Below are 27,804 nucleotides of genomic sequence, written 5' to 3'. Positions count from 1 at the left end.
AGTCAACTTTTAAAATTATTGATTTGACGGAAACCCCTACTAAATTTCCGTATTTCTACAGTGAAATTGGCAATTTTAACGTAGATTTCTTTGGGATTCATCCCGTTCCTGTCCCTCAAAGAGATGATGGTTATGACGACTATACGAAAAAAGCCTCATTTCAGAATTTTTGAGTACCTTCTTTGAATAGTATAGTGTGATCACGAAAAGATGGCCTCTGACCTTTCTCAAGAAAACCGAGGTTGACATGGGGATTCCAGCAACAACCTTTGAGGATGTTTCTTTTCCCCCATTTCTCCGTACCGAAGACTAAACCCTCTATTTCCGTCATAAAGGTCATACAAGGTCAGAGGTCGTCTTTCTGTTGTACACTATACATTGTGAATAAAAATTTTGGTGTTAATAATTTTTCCATTTTACTCTCTCCGATACTTTTGCCATCCAGTTGACTGCAGCCACTTTTTGGATCTCATCGCTCCATCTTATTTGGGGACGCCTTCTCGGACGTTCAACACAACAGGGTACCAATCCAGATAACTTGTAGTCCATCTGTTGTCCTGTCTTCTTGATCCAGTCCATTTCCATTTTAGACATTTAATTCTTTCCATGGTGTCAATATACACTTTTGGTTGGCTCCTTATCCACGAGATTCGTTTTCTGTCTCTTATTGTGATGTCTAGGCCCCTCTGTGCATTCTGCAGTCTTTGTATTGTTTTGCTCGTGGATGCCCATGTTTCAGCTTCGTAAGTGCTGGTAGCTCACATTGTTTGAATGCTTTCCTTTTCAGGCATGACGGCATGTTGTACTCTCAATAGGTACTTATTTTATGCCAACTTGTATTCGAACAAGAAGTTTGATTCCTTTTATTCATCACAAAATCCGTCCATTTTGATGTATAGTCTTTACCTGATATTTGTGTCGTTCTTGAAGGTCATATAGATTAATGAAACTTTAACAAAAATAGAGAGAAAGAAACAGAAATTAATAAATATCACATATACAACCAAGGATAACGTCTTTGGTTTCGCTTTCTTTTTTTGACATCAGCTAAACGAGAATATACTATAATATTTCTTAATTGAACATTCGCTCGAGGCTGCAGAGTGACCCATCCATGACCTATCGACACAACTTCTTGAAACATACTATACACCATGACGATAGACAGATATTTAAAAGGAAAGTGCATGTCTCTCTGTTTCATACCAGCTTTTTTTTTTTTTTTTTTTTTCATTGCGAAATTAACAAGGTCTGTTTAGGAAATAAGAGAAAATTATCCCATTAAGGAACCTTTTTTTATTCATGTGTCTTAAAGGGCAAATAAATTGTTTCCCGGTTTAACATGTTAATGTTGTAGGTAAATAGAAAAATCAGGTTTTGGTTTTTATGTACGACACCAACCTGATTATTTTTTGACAAGTGGAGAAAAAGCCAAAACGGGTTCCCGTTTTTTTTTTCGGTTTTTTTTCTTCTGTGGATCACGGCCGTACGTGTTTATGTTTTTTCGCATGGAGAGATGCACAGCGGCTTAATGGCTTCCAATGATGACAGTGACGATGACGAGGTGAGATTTGAAATAGTTAAATCAATGCAATTAAGTTGATACGGGATCAAATGAGCACCTCCTCTATTCAAGGTGCTCGTCAGCGCCGCATTTATAAATATTTATTTGGAATTTGGATTTAAGCGTTGAATTTTTGTGTGTGTGGTTAATTGGTAGAGAATCATTCCCACGTGATTATTGCGATTTATATAATCGCTAGCTGTATTTATAGTGTGTGTTTAAACTCGGTGACGGTCAGCTGGATCCAAATGGTTGTTTAGATGACCTGTAGAAGCCGCAGTTTATATTCAGCGCGAAACTTCCTCCATCTGTCGGAAATGTGTGCGTAAATGTTGTTTACCATGTGGTAATGGATATACCAGGAAAAACAATGAGAGGACGTGTTTGTGCGGTGTTTTCCTTATCGGTGTTTATTCATTTTTTAAATTATGAGTGATGAGTGCGAGTGCATTGTTGAGATTGTGGCGGATTTCTTTGAGAGCACTGCTTGGTTGAGGAGGTTGCAATTAGAGGTACTTCATGGGGTTGACCCTCAGCGTAGGCACGCATGTAAGTGATGCTTGTGTATTGATTTTGTGATTTTATTACTCTTTTTTTTTTTTTTTTTTTTTGTGGGCTGAAATGTGGCATTGCGGTTCATTATTGTAGTAATATATTTTTCTATAACTCTACTATAAACTCTATAAACTATAACTCTAGTATAAACTCTACTTGTTTATGCAGGAGGTATATACAGGCAGGAATGGGCTTGAGTATTTTGCGGCCCTCTAAAACAGAGTTTCCCGATTCCCCAGTAACCATGAACACTCTGATGCACGTCAGGTTTACATGAGCTCCTGAAAATTAACATTACTCTATTACATGATCATACAAAAAAACCATTCAACAATGAATTTGGACGATAGTGCCCAGTGAAAAAATTCAAGTGTCCCTTCAGGCAACTAAAGGGTGGGGTTGTCGGGGCTGGAGAACCGATTATCTATGCAGGGCCGCAACTAGATACTCTTTCAGCCAGACAAGCATGCATTATGCCTATCTTGTGTAATTTTTAATACTCTTAAAAGAAGAATTTAGCGTCCCCCTCTAGTTTAATGCATAGGGCACTAGATCCACCTGCATCCTTCTCTTGTCTTGTGGAGGGGGGTTCTGTGAAAACCCTATGCAACAGGGTTTGATGCTTCAATTTTAAAGGTCTTGAACAGAATTTTAGGTTATTTACTTTGTTGAAAAGTCAAAATGTAATCAAAATATTTTATCCCATTTTGCAGCCTCTGAAATTTAGTGGCCCGACATGACTACACCCTTTGCACCTGCCAAAGTCTGTCCCTTTGTACAGGGTGATTCTAAATTTATGGGAAAAACTATGATTCATGAAAGATATTTTCACAGAGTGAACAACTATAATGATTGAATTAAGCACCTGTGAGAAGTGTCTTTGTGCTCATACTCTTGTCGATATTACTAAAGTGATGAAGAAAGATGCGAAAAATAACTATAACTGTTATCTTAAATCTTGAATGACTTGTTGTATAGTTTATTTCTAATTTGACTTCAAACCTGTGGAAATATGTAATCTATACAGTTGTCGCTCGATATATTATGACCCATATTATCCCATCAAAAATAGATGTTATATTGGATGATCATTATATCAAACAGAAACATATGGGACATTTGTTGGATGAAAACTTTTCAAACTGGCCATTGTTGTGAAATAGTAGCTATAACATGGGATCATTAGAATCTATCCAAGCATCGACAGTTCAGGTCTCTATAAGTTATATTGATCATAAACTTAACTAGCACTGAGGGAAATATATCAAAGGTGTGTAGACAAATGTTTATTTTGAGATGTTTTGATGTATAAGGGCCAATCAAATAAAACCTGTTTGAGTGAATTAATACAAAAAAAAAAAGTTAAATGTCATATGTTGTAGTGGAATCTAACAAAGAAAGCAGAATGCACTTGTTTGTTTATTAGAAAAAGTCATTATAAGCATCCAGAGTCACATTTAACTTCTTATGGAAAGGGGTAGATACCATCCATCTCTAGAACAGTGGTTCCCAAAGTGAGCAATATGGAATGGTCCAAGGAGGGGGGGGGGTGGGAGGCAGTAGAAGCTATGAGGCTTAGTATAGGATCCTATGGGCTGACTTGAGTTGTGGGGGGGGGGGTGTGATGGGAATAAAATTTTTCTAAAAATGGGGGTGATGGAACAAAATGTTTGGGAGACTGGGATCTAGAGGGACTCTGATTCTTCTGCTACAATAAAATATTGTGCTAGCCGAATGAAGCCATATATAACAAGCAACCTGCAACTTTTGCAGCAAGCAACAATTTTGAGGCGCAAATACGAGCCAGTCTCCCATTAAAAAAAGTCTCTCCACAAAAAGCAGCCAGACCTTCAACACAATATTTATATACCATGAAAATCTAAGTATTTTCCACTTCAAACTGTGGGAGGAAGATGGCAGCACCAATATAACACAAAACAAGCCATAACTGTTACTATATAAATATGTTAGGGCCACACACGTGCTCAGAACTCTAGCATGTACCAATTTGTTTGAAATTCTGCAGAGGATTATGAGGTGCATGTACGGTTAAGCAGTAGTAGCTGCAAGCAGCATATTGTGTTGTGCCCCCAAAGCAGAATGTTTTGCATTGTTCTGCAACGAACCCTCTGGAAATATTCTGTGATAAAAATCCCCACAATAGTAGTTTTTTTTTTTTTGCACTTTTTCTTAAATTCTTCCAGATTGTCCTGCAGTACCGCTAATTATTCTGCAATGTACGTCACAGATTTTGGCATATTCTTCTTTGGGGATGTTGTGATATTTCCATGTAACCATGCTCAACCTCACTCATGTTCTTTAAAAGTTTTTTTCAAAGGTCAGATCAAATGAAATTCTCATTTTGACTAATCAGGGCTATAGCACCTCCCATCCTTTTCATACTAAAGCACCCTGCAGATTGTACACAAGATGAAAACCAGCATTGTGTTGCAACAAAATCATACATTATAGGCCTATATGCAAGTGAAACATTTTTAATGTCCCTTATTCTTGCTGGTTTTATACAGCTTGTCTGCCCAGTTTATCGTTGTTGAGTGCCTGAGTGGTGTGGTGGTAAGATGCTCATTTACCAATGAAGGTTGCCATCAGGTTCTCAGGTTTGAACTGAGGGAAAGAATATAGGCTAGATAATAAGATATTTTCTCTAATGAGCTTGAGGCAACCACTGATAGATTGCACCTTTATTTCCAACACACTCGTTAATGGCAGTAAATTGCAATGTAGCCATATGACCAAAGTTGGTGTTTGGTGAAGTAGTAGTTTATCATTGTAGCAAACTAATCAAAGTTGTTCTTCACCTATTGTGTTCAAAAGTGGACAATATCTACCTTTTTCATGGGTCTGAATGTCTGCAATTACTTCTTCTAATGAATACATGTGCATTCTGACATCCTTATGCATTTCTTCAGTTGATTCTGCCACAGCACTGGACGTATATTTTCATTTGTCTTAATGAATCCACTTGCGCAACTCGATGGACCATAATGCTTACTTTTGTTTCCTTGTGATTTGATCCTATTATCTTATTCTGATTTTCAGGCTTTTGAAGATGCCCTCGATGGAACTCAGCTGTATGTATCCCTTGACTACGTGATTATTATTTTTTCATTGTTGAGAAACAAATTACATCTTTCGGTTGTTTTTATTCCAAAAATCATATTGTTAAAATCATTTTCATAGAACTTTGTGCTAAAAAGAAACAAAAAAAAAAACTTGTGTCATTTAAAGTATATGCACATTTTACCAAGATTGATAAGGTATCAAACAATAAAAAATCAATAGCAGAAAGTGTATATCACATTTTTGTGACTATAAAATGATTTCACATGTAAGATGATTCCCACTCCCAAATATCTATCTGAATATGAGGTTACATAATGGCTATTTACAGTAAAACCCCTCTTATGGCCAAATAATAATTCTCCCTTGTTTAACAAAGTATTCATTTTAAACCCCTGCTTAACATTCGCCCCTGTATTACGGACAAAATTTTTCTCCTGCCAGTGTCTGCAAAAGAGGGATTTTACTGTATTACTATTATAAGAAGCATCTCTGATTTTGAAGACAAACTTGGGGGGGGGGGGGGAAGAATGAAAAATGTTTAAATCTTAAATGTTGAAAATATAGGCCTGAATACAGTCGAACCCTGTTGTAATGCCCCCATCCATCCCAAAAAATTTTGGCACTATAACAAGATTTGGCTTTACATCAGATCATGGTTGGAATCGCATTACAGGGTAGCTTCATTACATAAATTTGCACATATATTATGAACTACTGTATCTCAGTGTCTTAATGTTACTCAATAAATAAAATAACCTATTTTATATGCATTCAATTTTAAGATGATAAAATTCATGAAATTGTAAACACTGTTTAATAGTGAAATTAATAATAATTATAAATATTTCTTGATATAAAACTTAAGAGATACACTCATCACTGAAATCCTTTTAATTCTGCATAAATTTAGTGAAACATTTTATAAGTACAAAAACAAAATAAACAAAGGGAAATAATGGCCATATTGTTTGATAACCACAAATTTCCCATTTTCCAGATACTGAAGGAACAACTCCTTTCCACATGATTAAAATGGGGCAAATTGAGGGAGATGATAGCACTCGAAATGTAATGGCCAGCAAATAAAAGATGTACGCTATTGAAAAACTTTTCTTGGCAACCTTGAACAAACTAGTGCAGTACGCTTATTGTAGATTTTCTGTTATCGATAAATGTGCTTTCTAAGACCCTTTGTGCATTCTTTATTCTTTAATTCATTTGCTCTGAACTATTGTTATTAGGACCGATAATAACAGTGAAATGAAAAGGATAAACCTCAACAACTTTTTTTTTTGGGGGGGGGGGGGAAAGCAAAATGCAATGGGAGAAGGAATGTTGTGGAAATTTTCTTGGAAAATGACACATTGACTGTATACATCCAAGCAACAGTTGGCATTATAATGAGTTGGCACTAAAATGGGGTTTTTTACATTATAATTCCTATATGGAAGATTTGTTCCCTGAAAATTTGTGGCGCTAAGTAGGGTTGGTGCTATAACAGAGTTTGACTGTATATTAAATAGATAACTATTCTGATGTGTGATTTGACATTCAATGAATGTTTTCAAAGTACAAAAAACAGTCACCACCAAGTATTTGTGATGGGCCAAAGTGTGGGACAATTTTGAAATTATTGATTACAGATATATATATTTTTTCCCAGGGAACAACCTGATTTAAATGAGGCCATTCTAGAAGCGAAGCAGTCCGTCGATCTTTTCCTCCAGAACAAGTTTGCAGCAGCCCTTGAAATACTCAAACCATGGTAATTTTAATGGTATTATTGTCAGTAGTAACTTGTGTGATATATAGTGGGTTCAGAAACTTATTGGATTGAGATAGAATTAATAAAAATATGTAAAAGTATACATCCATTTAAAAACTGTTTCTATTGGTTTCAAATGCTGTCTCAGATCATGCATATTATTCGGATTTCTGTTGTAATTTTCTATGTTTTCATTGGGCATAATCAGTTGTAATATGTTTTCTCGTAGGGCCCATGTAAGCTCATATCATGCGTTGGGCAAAAGCACAATGCTGTTTATGCAAGCCATGCTGACTATGGGTAGAGTAAGTAGATATACAGTGAAATAGTTGATAAATGCTCATTAATTTATCAGTAAAATTAATTTAATTTGAGTTTTTTTTTATTTTCCTTTTTTCTCTCTCCAACAATGAGGTTTATTTTTAAAGATTTTGATTAGACATTATACATTTCCAATATATTAATATGAGAAATGATACTTGAAATCATTCTGCAATGTTTATTTTGGGCATCACAGTTGACACAGTTTGCATCAAAGCACAACAGGGTCTACAGTTAAACCTTTGAACTACTCAATTGTTAAAGAACTGACATTAAACAATATTTAATGTAATTAAATGCCCTGGTTGGCGGACCTGTCCAATTTCTGAATCGTCCCAGCAGAAAAAACTATAATATAGTTTGGTCATACTACTGGCATAAAATGAGCAATACAGTTGACACTCGTGTTTATGAACTGCGACTTGAACAATTACAGTCAAGCTTGGTTAATTTTAAGCGAAAGGGCATATCATCATTTTTTGATAACATGAGGTGATGACTTATTGAAGTTTTTCTGTATATAGATTCCTGCTTTTCTCATATCTTCAATGAAATTGTTGGCAAAGATAATTTTTGTTTATAAATTACAGGGTCAGCGGGAAATAAGTCTGGAGTGTGTTCTTCTGCTCTAAATGAGATAAAATTTGTACAATGGATTATTCGCATGATGCGCTTGTCATTTATTTTTAAAGGCTTGTCATTTAGTTTTCCCATTATTGCAACTAGTGCTTTTATAAAACGTGAATATAAATTGATCGCTAAAACTTCATGTATTTTATTCATACACTGCCTGACAGAGAAAATCCAACGTCATGGAGATTTTGTTGTATAATTATGCAAATTCCCAAGAATTCACAGCTGAATGATTTATGAAAATGATCTAAAATGAAAGTTTCTCACATGATTAGTTAGCAAGATAAAAGGGAAGAAAATGCCAAACGAGGCAGCAACTGTTACTCTTTGTCACTGAGGAAAACCCATTTTCAAGTTTTTTTCATCTCAAAAAACGTGTAGTTGAAGAGATGCCTGGTGGACAGCAACAAAGCCAGTTTTGCTACTAGATGTGTTCACGAAGAGTTTTGTTTTAGGCCTGTGAATGGCTGGTTGGTCCTTCTGTTGTATCGCAGCTGAAACAAGTCTACATTCGCCACTATTCAAATGATGTGGTGAAGATGGCGTGAGGAAGGAAATGTGGATTCTTCTAGGGTACTGGTACTTCTAGACAGATGTTAGAATGGTTGGATCAATGCATCCAAAGGCATGTGGTGGCTGCCCAACAATCCACAAGTGTCAACATTTTGCAGGATGTATTGGATGCTTCAATATCAGCAAGAACAATTTCTCTATAATTGGTCTAAATAGTATGCAGTCGTGCTGCTTTTTACAAGTACTGCCACAAACAGGCACCAGTACACCAGATTGTAATGGTGTCATGCCAGAGTCAATTGGGTAGCTGAATGACACAACATTGTGTTCAACATGAGTCTTGCTTCTGTTTTACCAACAACAATCCCCAAATATGAGTGTGGAGGTGACATGGAGACAGATCCAATCCTGTTGTCTTGTTGCAATTGTTCAACTCCCTACTGCTCGTCTTCATGGCATAATAGTTTGGGGTGCCATCACCATGGATATCCGATCTTCCACCCCCCCCCCCGGTTTGTATGAGAGGCACAATGATGGCATGACGGTACATGAGGGAAGTGCTACAGTGCTTTGCCCTTCCCTATCTTCAGCAGTTGGTATCAGAGGCACAATGATGGCATGACGGTACATAAATGAAGTGCTACAGTGCTTTCCCCTTCCCTATCTTCAGCAGTTGTAAAATACTGTTTTCCAGCAAGAAAGTACTTGACAATCATCAGCAGACAAGCACTGCAAGGTATCCAGATGCTTAGTTGGCCAGCAATGTCTCCAGATCTCTCACCCATCGAGCATGTGGTGGACCTGATTGGCTGTCATTATCAAGAAAGATAACTGAAAGTTAGCCAGGAATTCTGAAAAAAGAGACATTTTCACAGAGAATGACGTGCCTGAATTAAACTTCAAATTACTCAGAACATTAGGAGGAAAATTCAAATTAAACAAGTAATTTCAACATTAAATTGAATGAGAAACTCTAGAATTCCTAAATTTTGAATTAGCCAAGTTTGCCTGTAGTGTGTAAAATCCAATGTTAACAAATGGAAAACATGTTTGGAATCTGATGACTAGTTTGTAAGTTAGGGTTTCATAAAATTAAGCATTGATGGTTTTTAGCAAAAATACAGCAGACTCTCGCTAATCTGGCACATATCAGACCAGTATATGTCAGATTATCAAAATCACAGGATTACTGAAAGTTCGTTGAAAAAGCCCATTTGAATAACACAATAGGACACTGTTTATTAGAGTTACCAGACTTAATGTTATCATTCTGGTATTGTTATGACTTTTGCAAAGTACGTGATGAGAAACAATATTCTAGTATGCAAAAAATTTGTTTTTAGCTATCAGAAATTTTGTTTTATGTTATAAAAAACCATTTTCTTTTAAAAAGTTTTTTTGCACATTTCGACGCTCAGGTTTTTTATTTTTGTTCTAGAAAGAAATAGGAAGAGCAGCTGAGGCACTGCGCGAAGCAGTTGAAGTCTGCAACAGCAAGCGGAGGAAAAGCAACACTATGGCCAAGATGGTGAAAAGACCTGATTATAGTCTGTATACTGAAGGTGATCTCATTTAATTTGAATATCTTTCATGTGATAACACTGCTCAACACTGATTTTGTTCTCAAAGATATTTCAGTTATTTTCGGATGATTTTGGTTTTGGGACGCTAATTCTGAAATCAGCATTGGTTTTGTCAGATTGGCTTTAGTTTTTGAGATGAAGTTAAAATTACATTTCAATGGCAATACCATAAGCATCATAAAAATCACATTGTTGGCAGTGTGCATTATCTCAAAAACTACAGCCAATTTGGCAAAACCAACACCACTTTTGAAATTAGCAGCCTCAATATAGCCTGAAACCATTGAGATTTCCTTAAGAACATTGAATTTTTTTTTTTGAGCAGTGTAATTTTTAGTGTTCAGTATTATGCTGATTTGTCTATGGCTTTTTCTTCATGTTTATTTTTATTTTATTGACTTCTTTTTAATGTAATTTTCAGAGGAAGTGCATGCTGAGCTGTGTTATGCAGAATGCCTTTTGTTGATGGCTATTCTGACTTTCATCGAAGATCAAAGCTTGGTTAATTTTGTACGAGGAAGCTTGAAAATCCGTTCCTGTTATAATTCCTACAAGTTAGTTCAATTCATTTTTAGGATCATTGGATTTCATTCTTCTGTCCCAATCACTAAGGCAGTTGTTGTAAAGTTGCTCATTAATTCAATTAATCAGACATTCTTCTACCATTTACATTGCATATTAATGATTTTTTAAAATTTATCCATTCATTTTTCATTTAAAGCTGAGTTTCTGTGTGAAAATTGAATGTTTAATTCGTAATTGTTTTTATCTCATTTTTTCCGAAATGTAATCAAAACATTTTACATAGATAAACATCAGCTAACAAAAATTAATAACAAATTTATCCATTAAACTTTATAAAAAAATATTAATGATTTTTTAGGAGATTTTTATTAGCTATTGCATATTTTTTTAATGTTCTGATTGTCCTTACAGTGGCAGTCCCAAGATATTTCATCAAACTTGTTCTGCTTTATTTTGGTCATCCCGAAATATCTTGGATTCTTAACACATTTTTATTTCCAATGTGGCAGTTACAATGCAAATCAGGAAAATTTTAAAAACCACTTAAAGGGTTAATACTCTAATTTTTTTTACAGGGAATGTGTCCATATATTACAATCAAGAACATTTGAAAATGATCTCAGTAAAAATCATTTTGAGAGTGGTGTACGGATGGGAGTCGGCACATTCAATTTGGTTTGCTGTTTTTTTTTACCTACATCATACTCATTATAAGGAACTTGTTTTATTATATATTGCATGAACATAAATATGTAAAATATACAAATATATTTATTTGTATTTTATTAATTTTGTTTTTTTGGTGATGTATGCTTTTATGTAGGGTATTTTTTGGTTATATTTGACATCTGGTATTTTTTATGGGCACATTTTTCAGCCACCTCGTTGGGCAATTTGCCTGTTGTGGGCCTTGTATTTGTATTATACCAATTAAAAGTGTTCCAAGTCAAAATAAGTATAATCGTCTATAAAGTTCTAATAATATTTCACATTTTTTAAATTAAAAGTTTTTCAGACGAACAATGACTGTAATATGTCAGTTATACAGGCCAAATCTAATTTATAATCTCATCTTATACCTCTAAACTGTGATAATTTTTTTTTTTCAGGATGAATATAAACTTTTTATGTGTAAACTCCAGTGAAATTTAATTTAACAATTTGACAGTTTGATTTAAAATGAACTCAAACATGCACAAGGTTTTTAGAATTTTTTTTAAATGGTAGAAGTCAATAAAATATGAGGATTTTCTACTGAAAAAGCAGGCTACTGTACAGTTCTAAGTACAAATACAAGGCCACAATAACCACCACAGGTGGCTGAGAGAAAGATGTCCACGATAAATATGGATGTCATATATTTCTAAAAAAAATGCAGCATCCTGATTAAAAATGTTATCATAAAAAACTATGTATACTAATTCAAACCTATGAATTTCCTTTTTATTATAAAAATAGTATAAAAATATGATTTTTTTGCTTTTTCAACTCTTTGACATTCAATTCTATTTTTTACAGATGATATCTCAGTTACCATCTAAAGTATTGAAATTATTAGAATTTATTGGTTTCTCAGGTAATAGGGTATGTGTTGACTTTTATATATCAATGTCATTCTGTTAAAATTCACTATGCATGTCCTAAATAGTCTGTGTAGAAGAAAACTTATATCTACCAGTCTCCAATCAACAGTTTCATTTTTCAATAATTTCAATCATTCAACATTTTCAATCAGAATTTGCAGTATAACAGACCTTTGGTCCAGAGTCGTCTTTTGGGAGGGGGGGGGGGGCAGTATGTATGTCTGCCCCAGGCCTAGTGCTTTTTGCCCTCCCTCCACACTAGCAAAATAGTAATTAAAAAAATTCTGTAATTATAAACCTAAGTAGATGCTCTTCAGTAATGACAATTGTCACAAAATCAGTGAAGGCCTACGTGACACAGTGAGTTTGTCCACAAAGGGGGCTGTTAGTCAATAGGGAGCAAAATACTTTGATTAAAGCCCTATTCCATTTGACTCAAAAAAGTGTCTGCCAACAGAGAAAACTGTGTCAGTTATGGAAAGCTCCACCATATAAGAATTTAGAGAAATTATATTCATTTTGTGAAAGGCTTCCATCATTATTTTCACAATGGGATCCGCATCTGGTACAAGCAACTGCTTTTGTCATAGTGCTGAGCTCTAACCACTCACCTCTATGGCTGTGTCTAATCAAACTATAGGTCAATATTATAGACTATGCTTTTTTTTCTTACTGTTGAATTCGTAATGACACATTCTCTGAGGCCAAAGACTTTGTATCAAAGCGTTTTTTTTCCAGACTTCATTCTCTATCAGGTTATATGATCTCTCTCTCTTTCTTTTTTAAATCAATTTCTTTATTAATTTTTTTGTGATTTTTCAGACATTAGGTCTAAATGAGTTGGATCGGGGCTACAGAACTACAGAGAGTTTGAGGTCTCCATTATGTGCTCTGATCCTTGTGACATATCACACACTTGTTACTTACATGTTTGGTGAGTAATTTTTTTTTTGAATAAAAGAACACTTTTGGTTAAACATAGTGAATATGCTACAACCCTTTCAGACCCGAACATTCATTTTTTGGAATTTTCAAGATAATTTTAAGGAAGACATCTTAAAACCCTTCTGAAAGTTCAACTTTCAGAAGCTCCGTTAACAACTTTCAGTGCTGCCCTCTGATAAAAGCCCCCAAAGTTCATATTCACCATATTTCGAACTTTAACTATCACCTGTATGGTCCCATTGCCCTTTCCATAGTGTTGATATTCTCCATTTATAGCAATAGCACCTTTCTAACAATAAATTTTTTCGGTTCCTTGTGTCTTATGTGTTCCATCTTATTTTACATTATTTTGAACTAGCTTTTAATCTTCCTTCTTTACTTATAGCAGGAGCTTGCAATCCGGACGTGTATCTGAACTGGATGTATTTTTTCATTGCATTGAGCTGTGTTATTTGTTTTTTAATTAGGAAGTGGTGATGGCGATATAGAATATTCTGATAGGATATTGCAAGAAATGCTAGCCAGATATCCAGAGGTAAGATTCTTTCTTTTAATATTTATCAGATTGTATAAACTGCAAACTTTTATGTCAATATTCAGTCTATGTTTGTACTATATCTAGTGGTTAATGGCTGGTGATTTGGAATACTGTCTGCAAGTTTTAAATTTTTTGGAAGACAGTGTGACAATATATCATTCATTAACTGAAATATTTATTACATAAATAACAAAAGAATTTCTCTCTCTCAGCCATGCAAAATTTTCTTTATGTGTTTTCCTCTTTTTCTCTTGAATAGTTGCAATATTCTCATTGCAATAATTTTTCTTCATGAGCTTCCTAGATGGGAAATGTTTAAGTAGATAATTACTGATGATAATGTCTGACAGTTTCCTTTATGATTCATTCACAGGAGCGGTACTTAAGAATTTTATTGCTTGTCTTCCTTTTAAAATGCTCAAAGATGCTGTAACTTATGGATGCTCATTATGTCTTCATAATTATTGCATAAAATTTTTCTATGCTAATGGCTTCATAATTTTGTATTTTTTAATTTCATTTTCAATAATTGTTTGGTGATAATTAATGTAATGTGTTTGCAGCACTAACTCTGCAATTTTTATCATATTTGCATAAAAAAAATTTAAATTCAGTTTACAGTAACTTTGATAGTTCATAATTAGGACACAGATGTTTTTGTGAAAGTGCAATGTGAGCGAAAAGTTTGAAACATTTTAAAAATTCATATAAAATCAACCGATTGAGATAAAGAAAGTGGAGTTTGCACTAAAATACTTATCTTGCCACTTGTTTTTGATAGATTGAAAAAAAAACCAGTTTACAATTTCACTCACAGATGGCACTGTATCACAAAAAAATATGACATAAAAAGCATCATAAATAGTGAAGATGCTTCAAAAGATGAATAACATTGGCAAACATTTTTGGCATGTTTGTTTGCAACTAGTTGGTAAGCATAATGGAATGCAATTTAAAAATTTCATCTTTCGATAAAATTGAGGAACTATAGACACAAGAATCACTGAAGCAATCAATGATTGGTATAAAATTACACTTTTTAATGTAAATTTTTTGATTTTTTATTAGTTCTTAAAATGTGTCATTTACTTTTTGCCCAACCTGTATGTGTTGTGTACGCACCAAGAATGAGTTTTTAGTTTGCCTAAAATATATTTCTCATTATGCTTTGAATTCAATGCCCTCTGTTTGAATTCAGAGTCCAAGAAACTTCTTTGAATTAAAATAACCTTACAGATTAGATATCTATTTTAATAACCTTGTTCTTATGTTGTTATTCAGGCTGCTCTGTTCATATTTTTGTCTGGCCGTTTGAAGCAACTGAAAGGTCAGATAGATGATGTAAGTGTACAACTTGAAAGATTTTTTTTATGATTCTCACAAAGCTGGCACACACACAGTGAAAATAAGGGTGTTAATTACAATTTTTTAATTATCATCTGTTAATATCGGCTCTGATTTCAAGAGTCAAATCAACTTTTACAAAATTTTAAAAAATATATATGAAAAGTATGTTTATACTTATTAATTTTTATTCCTTACTGGGGGGGGGGGGGGCTTGCCCCCTGTCGCCTTTGGGCGGCCAACCCCTCCCCCTTTTCTCTTCACAACATATCTTGTTTTTATCTCGTCCCACTTCATCAGGGTGCTATGAAAAGCAACATGTGAAAGCACCAGCTTGCTGACAAATTTTGCAATAATAAGGCAACAAAAAAAAAATGTGATTCATCAAGTACCCCGAGAAAACTTCCCCATGAGGGTCCTCAGACAGGAGCTCTGTTGAACCTCGAAAAATTTTCACCTTTGTTCATTTTACCAACAAATAAATTCCAGGGCCCCAATCAAGGACCCGGGACCCAATTCGCAGAATTTTAGCAGGGGCATTTATCTCTGGCTTCCACTGTTGCGAATTTTACAGTGTAAAACAACAAAAAACAATGCAATTCATCCAGGGCCCCCAGAATGAAACCTGTCAACTACTGCATGCACCCCCAGTCTGGAAGCTTGTTGGAAATCCCCCCTGTAAGGGCTATGAAGAATTTTCATTTGTATTCATTTTACCAACAAATAATATCCAGGGTCCCCAACCAGTTACCCGGGACCCAATTTGCATACTTGTAGTGGGGCCCCAGACTGGCTTTATCTCGTTACAGATGTTGTCAATTTTAAAATGTTAAACAGCAAAAAGCAATGAGATTCATCCAGGGACCCCCAAAATAAAACCTGTCAACTTTTTCATGACGCCAATAGACCTGGAGGCTTGTTGGACATCTCTCCTGTCAGGGCCATGAAAAATTTTCATTTGTATTCAATTTAGCAACGAATAAAACCCAAGGCCATCCAACCAAGGATGTGAGACCCAATTCACAGATTTTGACCCCCAGACTGGTTATATCTTGGGTTTCCGCTATTGCAAATTTTTCAATGTTAAAGCAGCAAGAAAACATGAGATCCATCAAGGGCCCCTGGAAATGAAGCCTTTAACTTCCCAGTGAAGGTATATGTGCAATGCCCTGCCCTGAGTACCCCAATCGTGTGTGTTGGGAGCACTAGTGATACATGTGTATATTATACATATACACCTCTCGGCATGGCCTCAGAAGGGCAGGGTTGACAGAGGCCGGAACGATTCTTATTTCTTTTAGATTTTTCACACACTGTGTAAATTAACCACAGAGGGGCCCATGAAAAAGCTGATTTGAGGACCTGCCAAGTATCCCAGCCCGAGGACCCTGCTGTAGGATGGGGGGGGGCATGCTTCTTGGTACATACACATAACTTGGTCCCTATGGGTTAAACGGTTCCTGATATATCAAAGAGTTGAATTAAAACTTGACCCAAAATCGTAACCGATTTCTGTAACAGAAAAACTTAGCTGATTTTCATAACATAAAAGTGTAACAGATTTCCATCACTCAAAAATGTAACCGACTTCCGTAACATAAAATCACCACTTATTTTCGTTGCATAGAAACATGCCCTTTTGATTTGTGATTTTATATTATAGAATAGATATGATTATCTTTGCCAAAATATGTACTTGGCCTATATACCTTACTTATAAGCTTGACCAGGCTCTGTCACATTAGCGATGCAAGCTCAATGCTTACAGTAGTCCAGCCAGATAATCAGGCTGGCATCCCGCATTGGCGCAGGTACAGAGCCGCCTGGCTGCACTGTTTTGTCTCCAATCGGACTGGTTCTCTTCTATCCTTCCATTCACATATTCACATGCACAACTATCCCAATGGAATGAGCTGCATGGGTGTTGTCCCCCATCACGAACAGTTATGTCTAAGCTGAGTGATTTTATTTTAAAATGTTCTTCTGTAGTGGCTTGATTTATACACTACTTCCTGACGTTCTATGCCTGGATTCAAACCCGTGGACTTTGACAGTAACCTACATAGTGGAAGACAAGCATCTTACCACTGTACCACTCGGATAGTGGGTAGATACACTGGGTAGTTTTTTAAGGGGGAAATGTAATCCCCCCCGTAAGAAGGACTGCACAGTTTTCGGCTTACTGCTGAAAATATGATCTGCAACTGGGGTTTTTAACAAGCGAAAGGTGTTTCTAAAACTTATCAGTGTATACAAAATAATTAACACACCAGTTTATGGCCAGCAAATGAGGGAGGAATCCTAATCTATGCAAAACAATGAGTAAAACAGAAATGGACACAATAGCAATATGAAAGTTAAACAAAGAGAACGTAAACCCTATCCACAGGAAGCCTTAATCACATGGCCTGAGGAAATATACTTAAACTGTTGATTAGAACAGTGGCACACAACTTAGTGTGAGGGCCATCACACACTCTTCTCACCCACAATATACTTTTCCTGAAGATAACATTTCAAATTGTTCAGATCAAACATTATGTTAATTAGGAGACCCTAGTATCTTAGGAATCCAAATCTGGAAAAATTATTCCTCCTTTTCCAGTGACAGATTGAATTTCCCTTGCGCTTTTTCTGTGAATAAATCTCGTTATACACTACGATGCTATAAAGATGGTGCAATGCTTCCCATGGAAAGGGTGCAAACTTTTTATACATAATGCCTAATATTGTTGTACTCATCCTTCCATTTGGATTGAGAATTTTTTTTCACAGAAAGCCATTCTCAGGCCAAATGAAAAATAGTTTCTGGTTAATTTGGCTTGTGGGTCAGGATAAGGGGGTGCGTGTGTGCACTTTTGGTTTAGAGGTATTTATTGAATAAGTCATTTGTTTTAAAATATATAATATTTTAACCTCTATCAATCAATACCAAATTTTCATTTATAGGCCATTGAAACTTATCAACATTCCATCAATGTACAACAAGAGTGGAAACAGTTCCATTATTTGTGTTTTTGGGAGCTTCTCTGGTGTTACTGGTATGTGTACTTATATTATAATTATACTTTTGTTGAATATTTTTCTTAGAGAATGACAACACAATACTGATACACAATAGCAGGCCCATAATTAGGCTGTGGCAACGGGGTCAATGCTCCCGTTGCTTCCCTCTTTTTTCTGAGCATAACCCTCTCAAGGAAGGTCCGAAGCAAAAGTCTGCCCCAAGGCTCTGAAAAAGCATGCTGTGGTCCTGTGCACTGGTTCATGTACATACACAGAAAAAGAGAAGACTTGTAATGATGGCAATCATAATGTTTATTTTCTTTCACTTTTGAATATTTTGGCAACAATAACAATAAGGGCTGCATTTTTTGTAGTTTTATGTGTCTATGATTTTTATTTGATAAATTTTTTCAGAGATTTAATAAAAGCTCCGTAATTTCTGCCTCTTCTACTTCTTGGTGAATGAAAATGATTTTCTGCATTCAGAAGTAATTTCTCCTAACCACTCTCTACTTATTTATCAAACTCCCTCCTCACTTATCAAACTCACCCCCCCCCACCATTGTTGATGGTTCTGAATGGCTTAAATGTTTATACCACAATAAAGAATCTGTTTTTTTTTCCAAATAATTACATCCACTGCTATATCTATCAGGGCTGAACAAATCGCAAAAAAATCTAGGCACCAGAAAAAAATTTTACCTGGTAAAAAGTCCAAAATAATGCGTCTTTTGACTCTTCCGAGACGTAGTGGCCCTCTTTCATGTTGGCAGATATGATGCTATGAATTACAAACATTTTGTGCTGCTCTCAGCTTGCAACTGAATAACTACACAAAGAAACTTTTTACCAATTTTTTAGTCGCCACAGTGACCTGGCACCTGGGATATGTCCAGCCCTGTTTTATATTGATGATTTTTTATTGTCATTCTGAAATCTGCAATTAATTTCCTCTTCCTGTGCCCTGTTATATAGTTTGAAATGTGACTGGCAGCAAGCGTCACAGTATTCAGATGCATTAAGGAGAGATTGCCGTTGGTCACCAGCAATCTATAATTATGTTCATGGGTCAGTCTTATACATGATGTATGCAGAAGGTCGGTCTGATCTTAGAGTCCCTATAATTGAAATCATGGGGTGAGTAGCATTTTATCATGTGTGTGTGTGGTTTTTTGTATTATATATTATTTATAATGTTTTAATTACTTTTATTTAGATCATGAAAAAATGCCTTAAAATTACTAAAAATCATGGAGAAAAAAAAAAGCTCTATCAAAAGTCATGGAAATCCTAACCCTACTTATAAGTGTACTCAAGGCTGCAACTAGATGCTTGGTCATCTGGGGGCAAGCAAGCATTTTGAGGCCAGATTGTAGTGTTGAAGGATGGGATAAAAGGGTGAAATTTGTGCCCCGTCTGGTTTGGCACCTGGAGCACCAGACCCCATTTAGTTGCAGCCCTGAGTATACTTTCATGTATAAAAATATATTCTTGTGTACTTCTTGTGAATTCATGATTAATATACTGTTCTTTGCATGCTTATTCTTTTATAGAAGAGTACCAAGTTTGAAGCAGCGTGTTGCTGGGAAATCGATACCTCTGGAGAAATATGTTGTAAGGAAGTCCCAAAAGTACTTTACCCATGATTGCCAGCTCCTACTTCCTGCACTGGTAAAATATCTGCTAATGATTGCATGCATCATCGTACAAAAATCTTGAATTTCTACTTGCAAAATCTTTTTCTTCTTCAGTTGTAAGAACTTTTCTTATTTGTTGCTCGCAGGAACTTGCATACATATGGAATAATCTGGCCATGGTTGCTAATTCTCATGATCTAGCTGAAAAAATTCTATGCAGAGTAGAAAAAGTGTTCCTTGATCAGTTGGATGCCAAAGGTGTTCTTTTAAATTCCATTATTATATGTCTGGCTTTTGCTTCAAGAAATTATTATTTTTAACTCAGTCATACCATTACATAATCTTATGCGTCGCAAAATAATGATTATTTGTTATATATATATAAGGAATGACAAGGAGCAAAAATTTTAACAGGGTTTGAGTTGTTAATTAGAGATTTGCAATACAGGTCGTATTTATACCAACTAATCCTAGATGAGGTAAGGATCTGCAGTAAATGAGACAGTGTATCGGCATTGTGTGTCACGCACCACATGATCATGACTAAGCCAATGATTCTCTTCCACTGCAGGCAAGGCCGTCTTTATATATTTAGGGGCCAGGCCCAAGCATTTCTCGTGGACTCTTTTTATTATTTCAATGAAGGACCTATTATACATATATGCAGATGAATGAAAAACTCCAATAGTTTAAGAGCTCATGTTTGATTTGGGGTTCATTTGTCAAGATGCCACTGACTACGGGAATACTATTCATAGCACTATCTCATAAAAAAAAGAAAAAAAACTGTCCCACCCTTTAGTTGCCAGTTAATTTGAGTAGGAATTTAAAATTGAAGTCCCTGCTTTACTGTAGTATTCCAGTAAAAAAAGTAATAAGAGTCGTACTGTACTAACAATAAGTAATTCATAACTTATAAGTAATTAAATTAGTTTGTAAAAATGATTTAATGAAAGATTTGCAAGAACTTAATTTTTAATTTCTTACAGAGAGTGATTCTGCACCATTAGATGATTACTGTCTTGCTCTTATGCTGCGTGGAGTGTGTTTTAAATGCTTAGGTCGACCCGAGAAAGCAGCAGATTGCATGCGAGAAATTATAGCTTGGTAAGAGTTCACTAATTTTTTTTGCAGTTCAGATTGCATAAATTTTATTTTTGTTTTTGATGAAGTTAATTGAAAGTGTTTCCTCTTAATTTTTTTCTAAACTTCTTAGACCTCGTTATTCAGTCATTGAGATAGCACTGTATATTTTTTTGGTGCATATGATGACTTTGGTGTGCTGTTAAGCAATTTGCACTCACACATGACAAAAGTTATAGAAATCTTACTCAATTTTCTTTTCAAATGTATTGAGCATGTGACTTATTCATTATCTGATGATATACTTTTTTTTAATAGTTACTAATTATAATCATTTTTCTCAGTGAGAAGAGGGTGAAGCAAGACATATACCTGGTGCCTTTTGCTTTAATTGAACTTGCTTGCATTAAAATGGCAGAAGCAAATTATGCAGAAGCCAAAGAGCATCTGGAAGCTGCAAGGTAAAATATGTTGACAAAAAAAGAAAACCATAAGAATTTCAGTGATTGTAAAACTATTTGTTAAGGAAATGTATGTCAGTTAACAGAGTTTTGGATAATCAAAGTTTTAATGTACATTGAAGTATGATTCATTGAGATTTAATTGAAGTGGACCTAATCAGAAATATCCCGGTAGAGGCAGAGATGAGTTTTTCCTTCCTTAAAAAAATTAACATCTCAAATAATAAATATCTTCACAACATCCAGTCTTCCATATATCTTGTATTAACAAGTGAAGAGTGACATTCATGTCATAATCAGAAATCATTTCTGATAAAAATAAATCAAAAACTTATGTTTACAGTGGGGGCTACTTTACTGTGGAAAATGAATTACCTTTTGGGTTAGATAAGACAATTGAATGAACAACGTTATTTGAACCCAAAATTGCAAAAGAACCACAGCTAAACGCATTTCAGAACTATAGGAAGTTCCTTCATCAGTAGCAAAAACAAAACAACATAAGAAAAATAAAAGAAAAATAACAAAAAATGCTCCTTAAAGCGGACAGAAAAAATCCTTTTTTTTCTGTCCTCCTCTGCTCTTGTTGCCGGTTCATTTTGAATTTGACTCTTTTGTCTACAACAGCGAGTAACTCCCACTATAAGGAGTATTTTTCATTATTTTTATTTTATTTTTCTTATGTTTTGTTTTTGCTACTAATGAAGGAACTTCCTATAGTTCCGAAACCCATTTAGCTGTGGTTCTTTTGCAATTTTGGGTTCAAATAACGTCATTCATTCAATTGTCTGACTTTACTGTGGTTTACGAGCATAATATGCTCTGTGAATGTGCTTGTAATCTAAAATACTTGTGTATCAAACCAAACTTCTCCATAGTAAATAATGTGAATTCAAATGATTCGTTCCATGACTGTCACCCTCATTCTAGTCAGGATCCTTTTTGAAGGCAAAGTGCACGTTGATTCACTTGAAATGATTGTGCTTTTACTTATTTTATATTGGAGGCTCGAGTATTTTCACACGATATATAAGAGCCAGGGTTTCATTTTGGAATTCTGGCTTGCATTGACACTGAGCAAGAGGACTAGACAATCGGATATGTCAGAAGTATTTCAAACTCGTGGATGCTCATCTTAAGCTTTACCCACGAAATTTTTATTTGTGAAACAGTTTTAGGTGTGCTCCGACCAGTGCCAAAAACTCCTGTGGTTGCTCAAGCACCCACAACACTAACTTTGATGCCACTGTCAACATACATGGGTTTGTGCTACAAACATCACTTCCATAGTCAGTGACATCTTGATGAAAATCAATCATGGGCATAAAATCAAACAAGGGCTCTCAAACTATTGAAGGGTTTCACATACCCGCATACGATATGATTTCAATTCAGTCTTTCAATAAAATAATGCAGAAATAAAACCTTGAAAATACTTGAGTCTTATGAAAATGATCAAATGATAACTATATCTGAATAAAGTCCTTTTTGCAAGTACAATGCTGGTTGAATGGGATGTATGGTAAATAGGTATTGGTAAAATGGAATAAAAATCTGTTTTCCCCCATATAATTGGTTGCAAAATGTTCAGTCATGCCATTAAAATGGGACTTTTTCCCTATGAGCTAAAATCTTACATTTTCATTATTTAGCCATTGTGAGGCATTGGAATGGAAATGTATATCATGAATTATGATATTTTTTGTAATGTGCAATATGTTTCATGGATCCCTAGAGAAAGTCTCTTGAAAAAGTAATTTGAATCTGGTTAGCTGAAAACTAATCAAGAACTGAAGGAAAGCATTTTTTTTTGGCATACATTTGCCTTGACTATAAGAAGTCTATTACAAAAGGAACTCCACAAGTACATAGATCACAGCAAGTAAATACTTTGACCTTTGAAGACCGGACACACCCCGCTTCCCATCTCAAAGAGATATCGAAGCGTTCCCGAAGGATGGGTGTATCTGGAAAGTTTTATTATAAACAACAAAACATTGTCGCCTCAGAGACGATGGCAACAAAAAATAAAATATATATATAAAAACGATCGTCAATCTGAGACCATATAACAGATAATTAAAATCGAAACAACAAACAGCAATAGGCAATCAAAATCATAAACAAGATTATACGATGATGGCTTAGTATGATGACATTCTCATAAAGAATCTAGTAATAGTCAGTTAATGGCGAATGATTGTCAATAATCTAAATATAATGTTTGACAATAACGAATATAAAATTTCTAATCGCAGTGGATCAACTGATCACAGTCGTCCATGTTTTTAGATTGTCCAGCTTTGACATCAGTTCGATTGTCGGCATCAGTCTTCAGTAGTCATAGGTCCGCCGTCGTCTAGGCCCCAAGTTGTATGGCCTTGTCTGATTGCTGCACTCTCGCGAGGGCGGGTATGTGATGTCAGAAACTCCTCTCCATCTTGGCCGCAAGTCGTACTCCCTCACCTGACTGCAGCACTCCCTCGAAGGTACATATATCGGGTTGGTGCCCCTTCTCGGTTCGTGTGCCTCTCTGGTTTTGTCGTGCATTTTATGCAAGTTCTGCTCCTGAAGTCTGACAAGACCTATTAGAAGACCTAACTACATTGCCACGTCTTCAACAGATCCTCGCACAATAAGCGTTGGCCAAAGTTCCTTGGCCATGGATGTTCATCTGGAGTTTGAAGATTAGTGGCTTCCTTAGCAAGTTGGTCAGCTTGTTCGTTGCCAGCAAATAAATACTACAGACTGATTACGACATTAAGCTTGGACATGTTTGTCAACAAGGAAAAGGGAAGTGGACATCTTCTATCCTATTATATAGGCTTGCAGCTCGATAATGATAACTTACAGGGAAAAATAACAGCTGCAGAATGTGCAAAAAAAACCAACTTTTTACGAAAAAAAATTTATAACATTATTTGAAGTCCTGATAGCTATAAACAATTTTTTTTCCACGTTATGACATTGATCTGCTCCATTCTTTGCAAAAGTGTTAATATTGTGATAAATTATCATTGTGTGTCCCAAATGATAACATTATGCATTATTCTAATAAGCGGCATCGACTGTACTACATTTGATGTTTATCAAGTCAAAATCTGTTTAATTATATTTAACATTTTTGCTCGTCTTGCAAGACATCACTGCAAGTCGTAATCAAGTTATTTATCAAGTAAAAATTTGTTGTAAATGTTTTGCTTATCATCTGGCTAATTTGAAGTTTTCCTGTATTTGTGTGTGTGGGTGTGTGGAATAAATGAGCCATAGAAGAAAATTTGCATGAAACTTTCAAGTCCACAAATTGTTTGTGAGCTTATTTATCAAAGTAAAAGGAAAACTTTTTTCTCACTTTTACAGAATACTCTGCTGCAATAATATAACTAATTTTGACTTTTTTTTCCTCTCCTCCATCAGACATAATTATCATGGGTTCCCATTAGAGAATTTGATGCACTTTCGAGTGCACTCTATTTTGAGACAGCTCCGTGCCAAAGACGAGAATAATGCGATGCCATCACCAAAGGTTACTCCATCCCACTTACGGCAACTATCATCCTCCTCATTGTCCACGACTGTGGTAGCAGCAGCATCATGTGGTAATGGATATCTCACTATACAGTCCACTTCGTCCAGTCACGTATCGCAAGCCTCTAGCTACAAAGAGGAAATTAGGTTTCAGGATGCATAATGAAATGTAATGTACAAGAGAGGGGGTTGATTACTCAAATTACTGAAGTAATCAAATACTCATAATCAATTACTCATTATGCATATGTATATGATGTGAATTGTTGCTGAAATTATCTGAACCACAGCAAGGAACAAAATATTTATTTTTGTCTAAAAATGCTGCTGATAGAAAAAAAAAACTTTACAAACTCTTATTTCAGTTTACATTTAGAATCTCTTACGACCAGGTTTTCATGGTTTGTTCAGTGAACTGTATGAAATGTTATTTCTTAGTTATTAATGTATAGTAACTCTCAGCATCACAGTTATAAGATGTCTCCAGGAAGCCCCAGCATGCATCAATTAGTATCTTTACCCCATTAACTTTCTTATACAAATTTTGCTTGTGCTTGCTACTTACATTTGAATAGGTCTTTAAACTACTTTGGATGTAACTTTTCATTCATAAATTGCTTTATTAATTAACCCCATTTGTTGGAAAGTGCTTAAAGGAAATGCATGAAGCTTATTTTGAATAATCGAATGAATCTTTGTGTTAAGCCTGAAATAACATTGTACATTTATAGCATATACAGTAGAACCTTGATTAATTAGGGTAGTGTTTCCAGACCATCCCACTTATGAGAACATGTCTTTATTTTGATACCATTTTAAGAATCCTCCTGCATTTCTGAAAAAGTTTCCCATTTTGTCCTAATTCTAGGTTTCTGGAATTTTTTTTTTCACGCACATTTATACAATTTGAACTAATTGCCACTGAAATTCACAGAAAATGCAAATAGATGTTGCCATCAAGTAGCACAGATACAGGTGCTATTATATCCACACCCTCACGGTTCCATTACACTAGTATGAACAACACAATTCCAAAAACAAAACTCTAGAAAAAGAAAACAAATACCATTGTTTGCTTAGCAACAGCTCGTACCATGCACGGGAGAGACAGAGTATCCCTGAGGCCATCTGAATAAATGATATTTGACCCACTGGGCAATTTAACATTCTTGAGCCCCTTCTACCCGGCTGGAAATACCAACCTACCAATTTACATGCTTTTCAAAAATATAGCACTAGATCTTATTTTATCATAGAGTCCGCCCCTATGTGCTCTAAGCCTCAGGGGGTCATTCCTTGGTAGGCCTACATGTTAGGCTAGCCTGCTGTTACCTTTTTCTTCCATTTAAAATTAAACAAAATTTGTTTACCAACACAGTGCCTTATTTCGTTATGAATAATCTCAAATCAAACCCTAAAAAATTGGTGCAAGCAGTTCTGTTTTTGCTGGAAAACAATAATTGTTTTTCCTGATAAGATTTTTGTGGCTGTTATCAATTGAAAGAGAAGTTCTCGGGCAAAAGGCTGTCATCGGTAGGAGTTCATTTTACTCAACATTGCCGCCTATTTAGTATCATGTTCCCCTAATAATGTCATTTGCTGCTTTGCTGATGGTAGGGAAACAGGGAGTAAAGTAAACTCATGCTTACAACAACCTTTTCTCCAGAGAACTTCTCTTCCAATTTTTTTTTTTGGTACAGTGGCATTATCTGTTGTAAACATCTGTGAGTGATGTTGCCAAGAGTGCTTGCGCATGTGTCCTCATTTCTATGTTTTACAATCTGATGTAGTTCCATGTGACCCCAAGCTAACTTTATTCTGGCTACATGCTTCAATTGATGGAGATTTGGTTAATCTAGGTTCTCTCTATACTGTATCTTGAGTAATTTTCAGCACAAGGAAATGTTCCATTTGGTTCTTCACTGTATAAAATTTATTGTATAGTAACGAAAAAAGTGTATGTAAGAAAACCTCAAAACAATGAAGGAAACGTTATGAGAAAAACAACGCTATCCAAAGAAAGAGTAAATGAAGGGTGACTGTCATCAGTTAATGACTAGTCAGGACAAAGTTTAACAATGATTGTTGTTGTCTTTGGTTTCGAATTCCAGTTCCATGCAAAATTTCCATTATACTGAAAAATAAGTCCATCACTGTGATATCATTGGTTGGTATTATTTGTTAACGTATTTTTACTATTTATTTTACGCTTAGTTGTTCGGTAAGTACTTATGAGAAGAAGTTGATAAAATTTATGCTTTCATTATATAACTATTGTTTGTTTGTGTTGGTCTTAAGTGAAGAATACAAAAATTTATATTGAGAGGTTAAATATCTGAAGAAAGTCTAGAATATTGTTGAGAATGTGTCTAAAAATGTGTTGTTTCTTGTTGAAGATTATTTTTGTTTTTGTGAGCTGTAAAAAATCTCTTGTAAGAGTAGTTTGTGTGTTTAAGTTTCCTAGAATTATATATCAGAGTACGTATTTTACAAATTAGTCTTTCAATATTTGCATATATCATAGTCAGCGGTAAACATTAGTGGTCTCCGATCCCCAATGTCTGCACACAGGCGCCATGCTTTTCCTTGGCAAATACTAACAAGTTGCTATGACTAACAATGGGAATAAATAAAGTATACTGCAAGTAATGAAGTAGCTGGGTTCAGGGTCTCCAGTAATTTGGAAAGTTGGAAAATGAAAAATTGGTCAGAAGTCATTGAAAATGCAAAATATTTGGTTAAACTCAGGGAAATATGCAAATATTTGATACAAGTCAAGGGAAAAAATTCTGTGAAGGGAGATATATAAAAACTTGAAGGAGGGGGGGGGGGCTTAAACTCAGAAAAAAAAATTTTTTTGGAAGGTTGAAATTTTGAATTATACAGTATTATTTTATTTCTTAAAGAGTTTTGGTCAGGGTCTAGCAGATGATGGTAAATGATTTTGCTGGGAATACTGCAGTTTTGACAATGAATTTGGACATTTTTGTTTTTTGGTCAACAAATAATCAAGCAAATTTTGTTAAAGAACCTTGCTGTTTTGAAAATAAATTGGGATATTGTTTTGCCTGGTCAGAAAAACGATCGAGCAGATTTTGCTGGGAACCTTGCAGTTTTGACAATAAATTTGAACTTT

At 35.1% G+C, this 27,804-nt stretch overlaps 1 protein-coding gene across 3 annotated transcripts in view; it reads left to right on the top strand.

Annotated features, from left to right (window-relative positions):
* The window catches only part of LOC149081103 (tetratricopeptide repeat protein 39B-like), a 33,967-nt gene extending 8,266 nt beyond the window's left edge, over positions 1-25,701 (top strand). The window contains exons 1-18 of one of the 3 annotated variants that reach the window (XM_089237885.1): positions 1,486-1,564; positions 5,180-5,211; positions 6,867-6,968; positions 7,198-7,273; positions 9,874-9,997; positions 10,440-10,572; positions 11,119-11,218; positions 12,062-12,127; positions 12,949-13,060; positions 13,539-13,606; positions 14,891-14,950; positions 17,903-17,994; positions 18,935-19,096; positions 19,513-19,630; positions 19,743-19,854; positions 20,586-20,703; positions 21,024-21,140; positions 24,558-25,701. In XM_089237885.1, the coding sequence (XP_089094011.1) occupies positions 1,517-1,564; positions 5,180-5,211; positions 6,867-6,968; positions 7,198-7,273; positions 9,874-9,997; positions 10,440-10,572; positions 11,119-11,218; positions 12,062-12,127; positions 12,949-13,060; positions 13,539-13,606; positions 14,891-14,950; positions 17,903-17,994; positions 18,935-19,096; positions 19,513-19,630; positions 19,743-19,854; positions 20,586-20,703; positions 21,024-21,140; positions 24,558-24,831 (1,914 nt within the window). In that variant the 5' untranslated portion in view covers positions 1,486-1,516 and the 3' untranslated portion in view covers positions 24,832-25,701. Of the gene's footprint in view, positions 1-1,485; positions 1,565-1,988; positions 2,114-5,179; positions 5,212-6,866; positions 6,969-7,197; positions 7,274-9,873; positions 9,998-10,439; positions 10,573-11,118; positions 11,219-12,061; positions 12,128-12,948; positions 13,061-13,538; positions 13,607-14,890; positions 14,951-17,902; positions 17,995-18,934; positions 19,097-19,512; positions 19,631-19,742; positions 19,855-20,585; positions 20,704-21,023; positions 21,141-24,557 lie in introns of those variants that run through there. The other 2 variants (XM_089237886.1, XM_089237884.1) reach the window with 2 other exon arrangements.
* Positions 25,702-27,804: the final 2,103 nt, after the last annotated feature.

Source organism: Pholcus phalangioides, unplaced genomic scaffold (assembly GCF_987345545.1).
Source record: "Pholcus phalangioides strain wild (caught in Gottingen) unplaced genomic scaffold, Ppha-v1.0 ptg000010l_1, whole genome shotgun sequence".
NCBI classification, from domain to species: domain Eukaryota; kingdom Metazoa; phylum Arthropoda; class Arachnida; order Araneae; family Pholcidae; genus Pholcus; species Pholcus phalangioides.
This window is presented reverse-complemented; position numbering and strand designations above follow the sequence as displayed.